At 43.9% G+C, this 18,212-nt stretch overlaps 1 protein-coding gene across 5 annotated transcripts in view; it reads right to left on the bottom strand.

Moving 5' to 3' along the window:
- MINDY4B (MINDY family member 4B) overlaps window positions 1-18,212 on the bottom strand; it is a 29,144-nt gene that overhangs the window by 6,964 nt on the left and 3,968 nt on the right. The window contains exons 1-9 of one of the 5 annotated variants that reach the window (XM_060274477.1): window positions 15,865-15,926; window positions 14,837-14,864; window positions 10,772-10,883; window positions 9,982-10,155; window positions 8,014-8,133; window positions 6,422-6,516; window positions 4,991-5,156; window positions 4,346-4,411; window positions 2,444-2,514 (exon numbers count right to left, since the gene is read on the bottom strand). In XM_060274477.1, coding sequence (XP_060130460.1) covers window positions 2,444-2,514; window positions 4,346-4,411; window positions 4,991-5,156; window positions 6,422-6,516; window positions 8,014-8,133; window positions 9,982-10,155; window positions 10,772-10,883; window positions 14,837-14,864; window positions 15,865-15,868 — 836 coding nt within the window. In that variant the 5' untranslated portion in view covers window positions 15,869-15,926. Of the gene's footprint in view, window positions 1-2,443; window positions 2,515-4,345; window positions 4,412-4,990; window positions 5,157-6,421; window positions 6,517-8,013; window positions 8,134-9,981; window positions 10,156-10,771; window positions 11,180-14,836; window positions 14,865-15,864; window positions 16,439-18,212 lie in introns of those variants that run through there. The other 4 variants (XM_060274478.1, XM_060274476.1, XM_060274479.1 and 1 more) reach the window with 4 other exon arrangements.

Genomic DNA, 18,212 nt, shown 5'->3' with positions numbered 1-18,212 from the left:
GTTGTCCAAAGTTGTCCAAAGTTTAGGCCGCCCTAGCCTTGGCTGTCAAAAGGAAGTTATTCAGCGTTCTTTGAAGATAAAGCTGGCAGTAGTCAAAACATGCCCCAGACACCCAAGCAGCTTCAGCTTCAGCTACTAATGCTGATAAGAGGCTGCAGGATGTTCAGCCCACTCAAACACAACAATAATGTTGCAAGAGTAACCCTATGCTTTATTAAGCTGGCTGCTCTGTAATTTCCAGCCACCCTCCGTCTTCTTCTTCTTCTTCTTCTTCTTCTTCTTCTTCTTCTTCTTCTTCTTCTTCTTCTTCTTCTTCTTCTTCTTCTTCTTCTTCTTCTTTAACTGGTAGCTGAGTAAGATTGTCTTTCATAAACACGGTTTTAACAGTGAGTCTGTAAGTGACTGTGGAGGCCAATTCTGGATCCACACGTCCTTCCACAGTGGGGACATTGGTTTCTGGTCATGGTCTGGTCATTCTTGATCATGGTGAGGGTTTGCCTAGCATTCCTTCCTCTTAGCACATTTCTCCCTTTCGTCCTGAGTTCGAGTGTCTTCAAAGTCCATGACACCTTTGGTAAAGGCTGTTCTCTAATTGGAGCGCTTGCAGGCCAGTGTTTCCCAGTTGTCGGTGTTTATACTACATTTTTTTAAGATTTGCCTTGAGAGTGTCTTTAAACCTCTTTTGTTGAGCAGCATTACACTTTCCATTTTTAAGTTCGGAATAGAGTAGTTGCTTTGGAAGATGATAATCAGGCATCCGAACAATGTGACCAGTCCAACGAAGTTAATGTTGAAGAATCATCACTTCAATACTGGTGATCTTTGCTTCTTCCAGTACACTGGCATTAGTTTGCCTGTCTTCCCAAGTGATGTGTAAAAATTTTTGGAGACACTTGATGAAATCTTTCAAGGAGTTGGAGATGGCATTTATAAGTGGTCCCCATTTCACAAGCAATCAATCTTACCCTCTGTTTGTTGTTGTTTAGTCGTTTAGTTGTGTCCGACTCTTCGTGACCCCATGGACCACAGCACGCCAGGCACTCCTGTCTTCCACTGCCTCCCGCAGTTTGCCCAGACTCATGTTCGTAGCTTTGAGAACACTGTCCAACCATCTCGTCCTCTGTCGTCCCCTTCTCCTAGTGCCATCAATCTTTCCCAACATCAGGGTCTTTTCCAAGGATTCTTCTCTTCTCATGAGGTGGCCAAAGTATTGGAGCCTCTGTTTAGGGACGTCTGAACATCCACTGGCCCACCCCTTGCCTCCCCCCCAGCAGGAAGAAGCAAAGCATGCTACGGAGTGGTTTGCTGGCAGCACTGCTCCAACGCTGGGATCCCGGCGCTGGAGTAGCGCCGCTGGCAAACCACAAGCAAGCCATGCAGCTTGCTTGCTCACCTGCTGGGCATGTGCTTTGCTTTTCCTGCTGGGGCGAAGGCGAGGGGCGGGCCAGGGAGGAGTGTCAGCGGCGGCGGCTGATGCCCCTCTCTGGGCCTCTGGGAAGAAACAAAGTGTGTGCCAAGGAAGTGAGCAAGCAGCCAGCTGCCGAGCGAGGGTTTTTACCGGGCGGTGGGGCTCGGCTTGGGAGTTGTGGGGGGGCCCCCGAGTGTCATCCCCTCCAGGGTGGCACCCGGGGTGAACCTCCCCCTACGCCCCCCTTGCTATGCCCTTGGGTCTGGCAGACAGCTGTGTTGGAAGAGCTAACATGGAAACTGCAGGTAGCAAGAGACCAAAAGAAAAACAATAAAGAAAAACAATTTTATTGAACACACAGTTAGTGAGGCACATGGGGGAGTAGTGTTTGGGGTAGGTAACATAGTTTGGAATACTTGAAGTATACATTTGAACCTTTCCAATTGTTGCAGATGTAATGTATCCCTTCATTTTAATGAGGTTGGAGCACATGATGTGTTATTTTATAGTTTTTAAGATTATGAGAAGGGATGCAGGTGGTCTAAACCACAGAGCCTAGGGCTTGCCCATCAGAAGGTTGGCGGTTCGAATCCCTGCGATGGGGTGAGCTCCCATTGTTCGGGGGTCCCAGCTCCTGCCCACCTAGCAGTTCAAAAGCACATCAAGTGCAAGTAGATAAATAGGTACCGCTACAGCGGGAAGGTAAACGGCATTTCTGTGCGCTGCTCTGGTTCGCCAGAAGCGGCTTAGTCATGAGCTGGCCACATGACCCGGAAGTTGTCTGCAGACAAACGCCGGCTCCCTCGGCCTATAGAGCGAGATGAGCACCGCAACCCCAGAGTCGTCCGCGACTGGATCTAATGGTCAGGGGTACCTTTACCTTTACCTAAGATTATGAGAATGTTTGAAATATATGTTGTGGCAAATAAACTATTCTTAAATTTTAAAAAGATAAGAAGAAAGAAAGGATGACACGGTGACTTATTGCTTAATTTAAATCTAGGTATTGATAAAGCAGGGGAACATTTTTGTTACCTTTCAAATGTCCTTGAGAAAAGCAAGCTGTACAGAAATAGAATCACTCCATGACTTCCTTCACAGTTCAGCTGATTAGAAGAGAAGAATGAATGTTACTCAGATTTAGGGCAGTGCAGGTAGTTTCCTCACACACGGCACGAAGCCGAGGGGGTGCATAACAACAACAACAACAACAACAACAACAACAACAACAACAACACCCTATTTATGCGGGTATCCATAAAAAACAACTGTACCAAAATGAATTACTATGGAAATAAGAACTTGGGGGGGGGGATTTTGTCTTCACTCAAACACCATATTACCAAAGTCCACCACTGCTCAGGTTCATGCTGACACACATCTTCAGAGCCTCCCCTTGATTTCTGGTGTTCAGGCTGTGAGTGCTGTTGGTTATTTAGCCAGAACGGCACCACCCACGCACAAAAGAAAGACATCAGCTAGGGAGGGGCTATAGCTCAGTGGGAGAGCACCTGTGTTGCATGCAGAAGGTCCTGGGTTCAGTCCCTGGGATCTCCAGGCAGGGCTGGAAAAAAGACTCCTGCATGGAACCCTGGAGGGCTGCTGCCAAACAGTGTAGACCAGGGGTCCCCAAACAAAGGCCCGGGGGCCGGATGCAGCCCAATCACCTTCTAAATCCGGCCCGTGGATGGTCCGGGAATCAGCATGTTTTCACATGAGTAGAATGTGTTCTTTTATTTACAATGCATCTCTGGGTTATTTGTGGGGCATAGGAATTGGTTCATTCCCCCCCCCCAATATAGTCTGGCCCCCCACAAGGACTGAGGGACAGTGGACCAGCCCCCTGCTGAAAAAGTTTGCTGACCCCTGGTGTAAACAATACTGAGCTAGATGGAGCAATGCTCTGACTCAGGGTAAGGCAGTTTTCTAGGTTTCTGTGTTTGGGGAACCCCCAAGGATTTTCAGAAGTGCAGAAATTATGTACAGGCAAAGGAGGGGGGGAACCTACCCAAGCCCAAAGGGACTGAGCATGCTCAATGGTCATGGAATACTGATTGACAATTGCGGGGAAGAGAACAGAAAACAGGGGGAATAGAAGGGAGGGGCTTGCTTCCTAAACAGCAGCACTCCACACTGCAACACTTTGTTGCAGGTCCCACCTGCTGTACCTATCTGTGATGCCTGAGCTGAGGAACATAACATTGTGCTAAATGCACGAGGCAATTCAAAATGCAGTCGAGGTTTATTAGCCAAAAGCTGGATCAGAACAAAAGATAGATTCATTTTATAACATTGCATAATAAGACAAGACAGACTGCAGCCTCATTTATAGTCATCTGAGAGTACATGTACTGAAGAATGAGATTCTGAACAATTTTTGAATCTTTGGATCTAGAACTGTGAGGGGAGAGACTTCATCAGGCAAGGCCTTCTTCCATCCGCCTTGCCCTTACCTTCAGTCTCTGCTCCTCGATTTGTATTGTATTATTTTATGCACTGTGACTTGCCGCTGTTTTATTGATTATAGTTTGGAAATTCTTGATTATAATTGTTAAGAGTGGATTTGTTTAATTTTTATATGCTGATATTTAATATTATTCTATGCTATTCTAATAGATTGTTGACTATTACTTTATTTTATATACGTTGCTTATTTTAAAGTTATGTTTTATTATCACATTTTTGTGTTGGATTAGATTGTTATAAGGTGACATTCTTTGTTTCTTCGGCTTGTAAACTGCCTTGGGTATTGTGAAATAGAAAGATGGTATACAAATTAAAAGTGAAATAAAAACATGAAATAAAATAAGCCCCATTGAACACAGTGGTGCACTAATGTACGAGCAAACAAGCATGCATGCAGTTCCACATGTAGGTACTGTTAAAAGCCACAAGTACACATTTGTAAAGACGCTGCATACCCCCCCCCCCACTTACACAGTGTATGTGATCGCAGAGGAACTGCTGAGCTGTTTCCTTCTCAAAAAAGTCAAACAGCTGAACCTGCAAAATGATCATTAAGAATTCCATCAACACAGGAATAAAATTTTGGAAAACTGGTCAGGTGGTGCAGTAATCGCATCATTCATCTCTATTACACACGAGCACAGTTGTTTAGCCTAAATTTAATTTTTTCCTGAACAGACTTTTCCATATACACGAGCTCTGTGAAGATGACTCTGACTGCTTCGCTTTCAGCCTAGGCTCTGTGCTCTCCAGCTCCCTTACTGCACAGAGATAATGAAGCATTAGAACCAGGCAGTACCTGTGTGTATCTGCACCTGAGTTCTCTTTGACCTTCTAGTGCCATCCAGAGATTGAGCGGGGTGCAGGGATGGATGGCAGAATAAGGGTCAAGGCAGCCATATTCAAAGCTGTTGGTTTTTCTTTGCCAGTAAACAGCAAATCGCAGCCAGTCTCTGGCTGCGAAGTGGATCTTTATGTGCCCATTGTTTGTACCACAACATACAACAACAGTCCCCGTGTTTCTGGGGTTTTCCTGTTTCTTAGTTTTTAGAATCAAGCCCAACAATTCCCCCTTGCAAATCTTGTGTCTTATAAAGGATAGCTTCTCTTACTTACTCTTTCAGTAAAGTGATCAGCTTTGTAGTCTATACTGGGAGTAAAATAAGTATCACTGGTGACAAGGCAGACAGTAGCTTTCTGACCTTCTCCTGCTACCCATAGAATATCAGCCAAGGCTGCTACAAGAGCCTTTTCTTGTTCTTTTTGGCTTATTTCACATAAACTGCAAAGACAGATAGAAAAAGAGACTGTGAAAGAGAGACACTAGCAATCCATAGTCACCCCCCAAGACATTGTTGACAATGGTGCAGCTAGGGCTGGACCTCAGGGCTAAACCCAGGCCATTGAAGTGCAGGATTCCACCTCAATGACCACCCAGAGAGTGGCAGGTGACAAATGCAGTAGCAAACAGTCCAAGGCATCCACACCTGGGCACGGCCATGCTAGAGCCCACTAGGGCTGACACTCATCACTGCAGCATCCTTACTTTTTGTAGGTCAGCGGTGGGGCAGCCAGGCATTTACATAGTCAAACTCCGGCCCTCCAGATGTTTGGGACTATAATTCCCATCATCCCTGACCACTGGTCCTGTTAGGAATGATGGGAATTGTAGTCCCAAACATCTGGAGAGCCGGAGTTTGCCTATGCCTGCTATAGATGCTCATGTTATTATTTTTACTTTGAACGTATATTATCCTTTTCTACAAGACAAGGGCTTTTTGACTCGTCTACCCATGGGTCCTGGGCTTTTTCGACTCGTCTACCCATGTACTATCTGAAACCCAATGGGTGCATTGGCTGCCAAGTGTGAAATATATTTGCATTATTTTCAGCTCTCTTTCCCCACTATTGGGGATGCAAAGGAATTCTGCTTCTCTCCATTCTCCAGTGCTTCTTTCAGATTTCTCATCCAACCCATGTCTCCCTCTTGGAACTTCTGTTCTATATCTGCACGCTGAGAAGAGAAGCATTCTCTCCAGTTTACTGCTAATAATGGGTGGAGCCTCCTGCAATGACTCACAGAGGGGCGGCACCATTGTTGTTTAATTCTTATGTAGGGCTTCACAGCCGACGTAATACACTAGCAGGACCAGTGGTCAGGGATGATGGGAATTGTAGTCTCAAAACATCTGGAGGAAGGACCAAGGTTGAGGAAGCCTGATCTAGAGACCCCTTACTCTTTAAGGGTATCAAGTCCATGGTATAAAAATTTCCTAGCTGCACCGCTGAGTACAGCTGCCACGATCCCTGAGCATTGACCATGTTGGCTTGGGCTGACCAGGGGTTGGAATCCAACACCAGCTTGCGTTCCACAGTATCTCCCTTTGAAAGACTACAAAACAGCTCATTGGCTTTCAAGCATTGGGAGGTACTGTGAATCTACAGCTAGATTCACTGGGCCACATATGGGAGGTGGTCTGGGAACCCACATTCTAGACCCCAAAAAGCCATGCAGCTTAAGCAAATATCTCTCCGGCTCATCCTTACCTTTGCAGGTGCATATTTTCTTCTTTATTTTGTACAAACAACAAGTATTTAATGATGTTCACTTGAACAGCCATTTGAACAGCTACTGCTCCTCCCTGAAAGAAAGCATTTACAAGCTTTTGTAAATTATGACATACATTTACTCTTGCCAATACCGGCACGTGTGATTGGGTGACCCCCCCCCCGACGCCTGTATCACTGCTGTTTATCTGAATGGGATGGAGGCATAGCAATGGCAAGGTCAGGGCCAGGGGTCCTCAAACTTTTTCAGCAGGGGGGCCGGACTATATTTTGGATAAGAAGAAAAAAACGAGGGATGATGAGCAGCACGCGAAAGGGCTCCGGAAAGCGGCTGGCACCAACAAAGCCCAGCTCCCTTCCTCCTCTAGGCAGGGCGGAGAGAAGCCAGGAGGTGGGAAGGAGGCGGCGGCGGCGGCACCGTGTGAGGGAGAGAAAAGGAGAGGGAAAGAATGCACGCGCTGGTGATCCACGCACTGGCGATCCGAGCGTCAGATTTAGAAGGCAGTTGGGCCTGATCCGGCCCGCAGGTCTTAGTTTGCCGACCCATAGTCAGGGCCATGTGATGTACCGATGGGAGTGCCAGATCAGCTGTGGCAGTCCTATCCATGCAACCGTGCCGCCCTAACCTTGCCAGCACCTTGGCTTAGCCCTGTCCAGGTAAGCACTAAATCAACTAACCCCTGTGTTGCGAACTCCAGACTAAAGACAACAGCGGCAACACGTGGACCGATGAAAAATGAGGGCATAAATGTATATCTTTATGTATATCTTTATAAGTTGCAGCGAAGCGATATTCAAGAGGTACAGTCCATATATTATCAAAATAAAATTCATCCAGTGATATAATTTGAATGCTTAGTGATATCTGTCGATGCAAATAATAGCAAATGTAATAGACAGTGATCCAGATAATGACACTGTTTCGACGTGGTCTTCCTCAGTGTTCAACTCAGAAATGTGTACAGTCAACTTCTAAGGAGCAGTGGTCATCAAACTATGTAACCACTGCTCTGTCCAGGTAAGCAGCAACAACGCCGCTGTCAGGAGGGCAGCCCCATCTTGCGACACACACTGGCCGCTACAGATTGTTGTGGTATAATTCAAGTATGCTGTGTGATTTAAATGTGTCGTGCATCGCCTTCCCCTTTCTGCAATTCCTACAAGAGACCAAGGACTGGGCTTAATACAGCAGAACAGCAGTATTAAGGCTGGGTTGGGGTCCTCTATGGCAACTTTTTCAGAGCATATAGCTGTTGTAGGCAATTGGAAGCTTCTGTACATATGGAGAGTGGCCGGGGGGGGGGGGCAAGTCATATGCTGCTGTGTAAACCAGCTCTATCTCACTTCTGTTTGATACCTGGTATAACTCCCTTGATAAGGAAAGGGGTTTGCAATCGACTTACATTATCGCCATCCTGCAAAGGAGGCGACACAACTTTAGACAGGGGGAACTGAAGCAGATAGACTGTGATTTTGCCCTTGAACATCCAGGCAGCACATGACTGGGCTGGGATTGGCCTGATCCATGCTGAGCACTTACCAGTATAAAAATGGCTGCCAGGTATTATTACCTTATCTGTCTCCAGCGCGTAGGCCAAATCAGTATAAGGCTCGTGGAATCTGAAATATGCTCTTTTCCATTCATAGCTGAAGACTTGATATGTGCTTCCAAATAACATCCTACGAAGTCCCTTGAAATGGTAAGAATTAAACAGCAACAAAAACCATAGTCTTTATTAAAAGAAAGCTAATGTTCTTGGCTTCCTCTGAATGAACCAGGCATTTACCACAATAATCAGGGAATTGGAGCACTTTCCGAATGAGGAACAGTTAAGGCCACTCAAAATAAAAAAATTCCTTCCAGCAGTACCTTAAAGAACTGTTCTTAAATGCCATCCCTTTCTCCACGGATGACATGGAAATCATTGCAGTTCTTGGCAGATCACTTGAAATTGTATTTGTACTACAAATCAGAGCACATACATAAACTCATATTCTGAAACCATTTTTACTTTCAGTGGCAGTTTCATTTTCAAAGCCAGAGGTGCCATATGAGAATCAAAGCCTCCAGGCAGGGTCTTGTTAACTTTCTCGATAATCTGGCCCTGGTCAAAAAGTCCTCAGTCTCCATCATCAGTGGGGAGAAAAAAATATGAATCAAGTGCAGGGGCAAGTAGTACAAATATACTGGCATGTCCTGCAAGCTTTTCACAAATCATCTCACTCACTGCAGCACATGAACCTCCAATGTATCATGATTCACAGTTGTAGCATTGTTAATGTGAATGTATTTGGGACATTTCAGTTTACAGAAAGGACAACTATGGAGGGACATGAACTATAAACATACTATAATTTGAACTCTAGGCACACTATTATTTTTTATATGACTTTCTTTCTTTCTTCTTTTATGGTATAATGTACAGTGGTGCCTCGCTTAATGAAGGCCATGTTTAACGAAATTTTCGCTTAACGAAAGGATTTTTCGAGTGGAGCTAGCCTCGCTAGATGGATTCGTTTTACGAAAAATTCATCTAGCGAATTGCGGTTTCCCATAGGAATGCATTGAAATTCAATTAATGCGTTCCTATGGGCAAAAAAAAATTCAAAAAAAATTCAATGCATTCCTATGGGATTCACTAGACGAATTTTTTGTTATAAGAAAAGACCCGTGGAACGAATTAAATTCGTCTAGCGAGGCACCACTGTATTGGTGTTTATATTTTTAAATGCAAGTCACTTGGTAACCAGCAACTGGTAAGCGCAAGAAATAAGTAAATAGAATAATAATGACCACCACCACTTTGCACAAAAGATGGCTGCATAAATGGTTCCCAATGTGGTTTGAGGAAAACATAATCAAGGGGAATGTTTAGTGCTTCTTAATAAAAAAATTGCATGGGACAGGTTTTCTACTACAGCTCACCCAAGCAGTTGTGAAGAAAGTGATGACTTCTGATAAAACAAGTACTCTAGGTCACCCGACTAAATTAATTGGCAGCAGTTTGGGGGCAGATCAAAGAACGTACTTCTTCACTCAAAACAAAATTAATTAATGGGATTTGCTGCCACAAGATGCACCAATGGCAACCAGCTTGGATGGCTTTAAGAAGGAATTAAAATACATTTGTGGAGGGTTATCTGTCAGGAGGTCTATCGATCAATGGCTATTCACAAATGGAGCCATTTTCAGAGGCAGCGTTCTCCTGGCTCTCTGACACGGTTGTTCAGGGCTTGAATTTCTCCTCTAGCCCTGGATACAACACAGTGAGCCACCAGTAGAATTGAAACAAGGAAGTTAAATATCACATCATATCTGTATTGCTTAATATCGAATCCGCTGTGTGCATTCAGGGGCCAGTAGTAGCCTTGAAAACCATTCCAAACAGCCAATCCCCACTATATCCCTTTTAAATTATTTCTAACAGCAGCCAACTGCAGCCTTGATTCCAACAGTGCTCCTGGATAAGATTTCTGTGTCTCTTTAATTCTGGTGAGATTAGGTTTCATCTCATACTTAATTGACAAGGTCCGCTTACCACTGCCATTTCCAGTGAGATGGGCCGCCCTCCGATGTTCGATGAGACGATGAGAGCTTTGGGAATCGAGTGAAGAATATTGGATGGGAAACGGCTTTGCTTTAGGGGGTTTGTCATTTGAGACGCTGCAGCGGCATCCTCTTTGTCGTCCTCCGATTTGTGGTCTTGGCACTTCTATATAAACAATATAAACAAACAGAAACCCAGCTGTATGGCGTATCCCTAAATACATTCGTATCATGCTTCACCTTTTCTGACTTTTTTTTTTGGTAGCAAACATTCTCCTAAAACGAAGGAACTGCACAAAAGCCCATCCCATAACATGGTTTGGTCCTTTATCTGCAAGGAGACGAAAGGTTTCTATATTGTTTCAAACCAGCGTGTCGAGAATATAATTCTCTTTTCGGTGCACATAAGTTAATACATCATTTAAAAACAGTGCGAGGTGTTTAAAGGGAACAAGTGCCAGTAGGTTTGCAGAGACAAAGTTAATCATTTGATACCTGTTGTGTTAGTGTTGTCTCCTTGAGCATATTTCCTTATTAGTGAATTCCACTTAAACTAGTGGGACTTACTTCCAGGTAGATGCAGGGAGATGTCCTGGACTGAGATGTTGATGTTACTTCAGAGTCACCCTCAATGCCATTTTTTTTTTTAGCATTGCTTTTGTCGCCCGTAGTGCCTGACACAGCCAGCTAGCCCAGAACAATTCAAACTCCCAGCAAAAAAGGATTGTTTTCTTTTGGCAAAAAAATAAATAAAAATTTAAGCAAATATTTTTCGTACTTACTAGTTGACTCTTCTTAACTTCTTCCTGCAATATTTCTATGTAACTCAACTTGGAATCTACCCATCTTTTGACCTGTTGCAGTGCTGTCCTGTTTTCCATAGCTTCCAATAGACTGAAAGTAGTCACAGGCAAAATTACCAAGCGATAGTGACACTTGGAAAGGAGAACTGCCTTGGCTCAGTTTCCTGGATTACCAAAGAACAGGAGCTCTCCTTCTGGTTTAGAAATTAAATGGCTCTTGTCCAAATTACAGCACTAGGAAAGGTTTTGGAAATAAAGGCATTAACCCTGTCTTGATAAAATGAATATTGAAGTTAATAGTTGATTTATTTTTTCCCCTCCCTTTTTATTTTCCCACTAGGGTGGGACAAAACTGTAAATGTCAGATTCTCTCAATTTCTTACTTTTCAGATTGCATTAAAAAAAAAGAGTCAGGTGGTTTAGTGCAACTTTCTTCTAACGTTTGTAACTTTGTATGCAGTTTTGCTGCACATATATATCTGCAAATCAATTTAACTGAATATAATGCATTTCTATGCATACTCTACCTTAGTGTAAGCATTTTTGTACACGGCTGGAGAACTGCATTGTAAAATTCAGAAAAGTGTGAATGTTGAAGGATTGCATTATCTCATATAAGGTTCGCCTCTAAATGCGAACTTAGCGGAATCCCACCCACCCACTCCTAGAATAGACGGGTGTTGTTTTTCATGCAAAGAACTTACATGAATGAGTTTTTGAAAGTTTTGGAGATGGATGGAAAGTTATATGAAAGGAGATGCTTGTTCATTTTGGGTTTACCTAAAGGAACATCAATTTAACGTTTTGCCTTTTTAATATATCTGTCAAGATCTACTCTAATTCCAGGAATATATGCTGGGGGTGGCGTGGAAGGGACTGACATCCCTATGTGATGGCTATGTGAGATTCCTCTGGAAATATATTGTTTCATACTTCGTAGTATGAATTCAATGGGACTTACTTTTTGAGAAGACACATATATTGGATTGTATGGATAACGAATTATTGCCATTTAATTGTTAATGACTGGGATTTGGGTAAAACTGTGTAAGGACGATATGGGGTGGCAACAGATGGCCTGGAAAGTTAAATGTGCTAATCGTTACAAACATTGGAAGAAAACTAGAAAAAACATACATTTCTTTGTTAATTTTAATTTGTGCCATTTGTCCACTAAAACCATTTTTGCATTTCACTCCAGAAATCTATTCCTTTCCACTGCAGGTTTATGCTTCATTTAATACATTATTTTATTTCAAAATTCAGTTGTATAACATTCCCTGGTTTCAGCTACCACAGCACACCTAACTTTGAGTTGCATTATTGCTATTTAATTTTGTTATATGAAACTCCAGGAAGCGGATAGTAATTCTACCTGTTTAAAGTTTATATGGCATGTATAGATGATTCAAAATGTAGAGGAATTGCTGGTGAGCTGTGTGGCCAACAATTTTGCCGCACTTTCTGAAAGATACATCCATTCTGTCAACATTTGTTCCATTTACATAGATCCTTACTAGTTTGATATAGTTAAATGAATAGAATTTCAAAACACACTGTTGCTCAGCTCTGTTAGCAGCAAACCATGCATGGAAATGGGTTACTTGAAAAGCAAGCACCTCTCAGTGATAAAAGAAGAGGGAAACGTTTAAATAGATTGTTTGTGTGCTGTTTATGGCGTAAACCAGTTTGAGCATAGAGGGAAGCAGAGTACAAATATAGACATGTCAAAAAACAGACACAGAGAGGGTTGCCAACATTCTAGTAGTCTCTGCTCCTATGCAGTTAACAGCTGCTTGAACAGATTATATTTATCTCATTGCTGTTGCTGTGATTATTGCAGATCCAGCTGCCATTAAAGGCGCAGGTTCTGGCTGCTTTAGGTCTTACATGAAGTGTACAGTAGGAATTCCGAGCCTTCTCTCCACTTGGAAAGCAGTTCCCCATTACACTGCTGAAGAAGGCTAAATCGTGTCCTCCCTCAAAGAGGCCACGTGTTGCAGTGAGACCTCGCAACCAAACTCTTGTGTTGTGGGTGGGCAGGCCTGGCTCTAGGTAGACCCCCGGTGGCGCAGGGCACCATGGCGCCGGCCCGCCAGAAAGGCGCCGCGAGCTGCGCCCACCCGCTGGCCGGCCGATCCGCCGGTCCGCCGCGCAGCTGCGCCTGTGGGAGCAGCGCTGCGCGCTGCGCCCACCCGCCCACCGTGCTGGGAAACGGGGCGGGAGGGTGCCAGAGAGATCACGCTGTGCCTGCCCGCCCGCCCACCGCTGCGCCCACCCGCCCACTGCGCTGGGAAACGGGGCGGGAGGGTGCCGGAGAGATCCGGCGCACCACAGCAGCAGGGGCGTTTAAGATGGCCCTGTGGGTGGGTACGATTGGATAGCCACAACACCCAATTGGTAGGTCCCTTGTTGCCGGGTTTAATCTGACCAATGGGACGCTAGCCAAATGGATCAAGGGACCTATATATGCCAATGCATGTGACCCAGAGCTTTCTCTCTTGGTCAGTGCATCCAAACACCCACCCACCTCTCCCTATATTTAGGGCTTCTGCACTTGACCTTGCTATGCCATTGTGTCGTTGGGACGGGCATGGCAGGAATTTTCCCCACTTGGCTGATTGGCTAGTGCCATTTGGGTTTCGCCTGCTGCGTAGCAAATCGTCACAACTTTTAAGGTTGCGGATAGGCTCAGGTGATAGGGATGGGGGAACGCTCTTGCCATCCCTATGTGAAGGGATATGCCGTTAAAGGAATCCAGGGACTCAATGGTTTGGTCAACCCTGCGAGGGGTTGTGCTCGTTGCCTGAGTCCAGGGGGACACCTGGTTGGTGGGCATAGCATGTCCTCGGCTTTCCGCCATTCCAGGTGTTCACCCTAGGCTGACCTACGATAGAGCTCTGGGTCAGCGCTACCTGCAACGGTGCAAGGAGCTAGTCGAACCAGAGTCTATGCAACCACTCACTTGCTGTAATCAATAAAGTTGTGGCCTAAATTCTGCCAAAAACCAAACCAAAAATTTGAGTCTTGTGTGAATTTATTTAAGGGGGAGGTTTAAAGGCCTGAACACGCAAAAACCTGGGAGAACCATATGAAGTGACTTCTGATGTAGTAGCATGAACAGTTGCTGCCAGGAAAATAATACATACATGGAGAAACATGAGGACATGCTAATACACTGAGCATAATTTGCCTGTTCCTAAAGGGACTATTGCAAGTCCTGTGAATGGCTCAAATGATTGGGTATGTTTTGCCTAGGGAAGATACGATCAAAGGGAGACATGACAGCTGTCTTCAAGTATCTGAAGGACGGCCATGCAGAAAAGAGATGGGACTCATTCCTTGATGCTTCAGAGGGCACAGCAGGGGTAGAACTGAAGGGCAGATATAACAGGGAAGTTCATCACCAAGAGAATTTTCCTATAAATAAATTCCATTGGATTTCCTTGGTGGACTACCTGGTGCCAGCAGGGGAGCACTTTGCCCTAAATCTGCCTCTGGTGTCAGCCCATGTTAAAGACACGTGACCAAAGTGTCTGGGTGTGCGTGCGTGCAAAATGGCAATCCTAAATGTGAAAATCAAAGGAGGACGGCATAAAGGGCATGCAAAAGTTATATAGAAATAGATATATTGATGTTATGTTTTAATATATAGGTTTAACATGTTTTTATCTCCACTGCTGGGGGCAGTATGTCTCTGAATACCAGCTGCGGCAGAGTGCTGTCGCACTCATGTCCTGTTTGCAGGCTTCCTGTAGGCATCTGGTTAAAAGCACTGTGGGAACAGGATGCTCTGATCCAGTGTCGGTATTCTACTTCACAGGGAATCCAGTCATGAAGGTTTCTCTAAAATTCATTTGGAAGTAGTTAAGCTGAGTTAAACCTGTGCAGGAAGGCACTTCCAGAAATGCCTGCTTTACAGTTTGCTGGATTCGTTTTAGAAGTGTCACCACCTGCATTTCTATCATACAGCAGCAATCTTTTTTAAAAGCAGTTGCTGCTGGCAAGATCACAACACTGGGAAATAAGATGGGAGGAAGTTACCTGATGTGTGGTGTGGCTGATTTCCAATCTGAAAAATAAAAAACAAGACGGATTTGCTAAAAGCGCAAATCTAGCAAAGACTCTGCAAAAAAACAAACAACCCCCCAAACAAACCCTAGTGTGTGTCACCAAGCCTTCTGTCGCACAAGCATATCCTGGGCATTCCAGTTCTATGTATGTTTACTCAAAAGTAGGGATGGGGGAGAAATTAGATTTGGTTCACATTTGAAGTCAAATCTATTAAATTAGAAACAATATGAGAACCAAACCACAGTCATCCTCTGAAATTCTCACTTATTCGAATTTTGCAATCTCCGACATGTTTCCAAAAATGCATACATTGATTAGGGGAATTAGGGAGTGGGTGGCACTGTGGTCTAAAATCACTGAGCCTCTTGGGCTTGCTGATTGGAAGGTCAGCGGTTCGAATCTGCATGACGGGGTGAGCTCTGTCCCAGCTTCTGCCAACCTAGCAGTTCAAAAGCACACCAATGCAAGTAGATAAATAGGTACTGCTGCGACGGGAAGGTAAACGGCATTTTCGTGCACTCTGGACAAATGCCGGCTCCCTTGGCTTGAAAAGCAAGATGAGCGCCACACCCAATAGTCATGTTTGACTGGACTTAGCCGTCCAGGGGTCCTTTACTTTTACATTAGTGGAATTAATAGATGCATAAAAATTAATATATTAGTGAAAGTAGCATAAAAAATGTAGCATGTTGGGGCGATCGCTTGCCAAAATGTGTACATTAGACAAAGCTTCATGCAAATATATGTTTATTAGGAGAAATGTCCGATAAGAGGCCGATCCATTTGCATGGGTTTTTTTTTAAAAAAAGAAAAATCTGGATTCAAAATAGGAAAAATGGGAAACCAAGGGAACGAAGATAGACAGAGCCTTCCATCGCTACTCAAAAGTAAGCCCCACTAAATTCAACGGAATGTGATTTCATAGGATTGCAAACTTAAAAGTGACCTACCAACAGGCACATGCAAGAATTAAGTAGGAATTTTTAAAAAAAACTTACCCATGACAACTAAAGATCTTTCTCCACTTGTCTAGATCAGATATTTTGCTGGCTATCTCTTCTAGCTCCATGTTTTCCAAGCTATGTGGATCACTGGATGCCTTCTTGTCCATCTGTTCACGGCACAGAACGATGTGATAGCTTTAAAAACCAGCTCTCCAGCACATAAGAGCAGCTCATCCTTCTTCCACCCAAGTGCCAATATGAACTGTCCTGATCTTGGGGTTTAAATGGCAGGAAGGAAGCTCACTCCCTTTTCTATCTCCACTCTGCACTTAATTGTAAACTCAATACTGTCTCTTAGCAATTAAACTTTCATTAGAGTTGGACAGGGCCTCTGTGTTTTTCTGTCTATTGTATATACAACATGAATGTTTAATTTAAGACAACAGATTTATATAAAAACAGGCTGCAATTACATATCTATTTCAGGGAAATCGGAATTATTTAATAATTGAAGGCATGGGCCTTGATGCAGTGCAGGAAGACGACAGGTTGCTTTCAAGTCACCGGACGGAATGGTGATGTGTTTTAAGGCTCATGCTTAATTCTGCTGAAGTTGATAGCAGGATGCCTAGTGGAACAGAATGAGAACAAGATCTTGTTCTTAAATGAAATGGCCAAAGGACAAATACTTTTTCATGAAGATCTCCTTTCTGTAAACTCTCATATAACTTTGTAAAGGTAAGGCCATGTTACACTCAGTAAGCGAGACACTTAAACTGAATAAAGGCACTTGATCTTTGATGGACACCAGTTTATTGGCAGCTGGTGCTTTGATGGACACTAGTTTATTGACAGCAGTGGGTGACTATGTCTTCTACATGGTATACAGACTAAACTGTGGTCAGCACAGCAGTTTCGGTTTCAGGAATTAGGTTATTCTTTCTCATTTATTCTTTAGCTCAGCTTCGGTGTGTTAAGACTGGCTCTGTCCATGTGGATTGTTGAACACTGCAGGATTCCAGCTGCAGTTTCAGCATGCTCAGCATCACAGTTCTCTTTATTGGGGATGGGTGGGAACATGCATGTTTGAATATGGCACATTTGAAAGGACAAATGGTCCCTTCAGGTGTCAGGAATGAGCCAGCTCCCAGTGAAGGTTTGCAGTCAACTGAAGAAAGCAGCCAGGAACAGAGAGGGTTAACTGGCATGCAGGATGAACATCGGCTAGTGCCAAATCCCCTGTCCCTTAGAATGCTGGTTGCTAAGGGAATGACTGAGAGAGGGTGGGAACCCAGCCAAAGCTCTTGGGGAGTTCAAATAGGTGTGAACAGAGAAGGAAGTAGTCTTTCAGAACGGGAAGAGATTGGAGCTGATCCAGTCCCTCCTAAGAGTCGGCTAAGGGGAGGGCTGTTAGACCCGAAACAAAGCAAGAGACGCAAAGTGTGAAAGTTCAATATCTTCTGTAGAATCCGGAAGGAATCTTCAGAAGGGTCATCTTGATTGATGATGCTGGAGGCTGTGTTAGAGCCTTCCGGAGCTATCTGTTTGTTTTGACAATAAATCATCCTTTTTAATTAACTACGCTTCTTACTGTGTGATCAAGCTGGGGACTGGACTCCTGACACCAGGCTTCCTTTTTATTGTATTTTGTGCTCAATGGGTTGGAAGAGTTATATGCAATCTTGCTTTGGCACCTGCAGAAGCTTGAGGGGCAGATATACGGCTTCGTTTCCATGCAGTGCATATCCTATACAGTATATTATATATTAATATACACACATATATTAAAAAGGAGCTAAAAAGGCCTAGCTAATTTTCTAGGCCCTGATACTTTAATTATAATTTTGCAAATACATTTCTCACTTGGCTCTTTGCAAAGAGCATCCAAACAGATGATGTAACACAATCTCCATTTAGGGTGAGCATGAAGGCATCACTATAAAAGAGGAAACACATCACAAAAAAGAGAAAGCACTGGAAAGAACGGCTGCTTAACTTCTTCCACATCTTGCAATTGCCCTATGGTTCTAGTGGACTTACTTGTTGTGGCGATCAGCCTAAAGTTAGCCAGGTTGTTGAGGGTTAATCCTAATAGAACTGTTAGAACCCAGGGGGGAGAGCTCTGGGAGAGTATAAAAACCCCACCCCTGGAGTCAGTTGGGCTGTTGACGTTGGTCAGTTAGTGGGAACTTGTGAGGTATTTGGTTGGTTATTTGCAGAGAGAGCTGGTTTAAAATATTGAGGTGGAGAATAGATGGTGGATTTTAGTCAGACGGGATACAGAGTTGTGAGCTTATTTACAAATATTTATTTAGTTGACTTTAGCGGTAATAGGCTGGTAATTTGTAATTAGAGGTAATAGGCCGGTATAGGAACCATCTGAAATTTGGAACAACCTAAGA

This window comes from Zootoca vivipara, chromosome 5 (genome assembly GCF_963506605.1).
Source record: "Zootoca vivipara chromosome 5, rZooViv1.1, whole genome shotgun sequence".
Classification (NCBI taxonomy): Eukaryota; Metazoa; Chordata; class Lepidosauria; order Squamata; family Lacertidae; genus Zootoca; species Zootoca vivipara.
The sequence above is the reverse complement of the archived record's forward strand: the minus strand, read 5'-3'. Positions and strand labels throughout refer to the sequence as shown.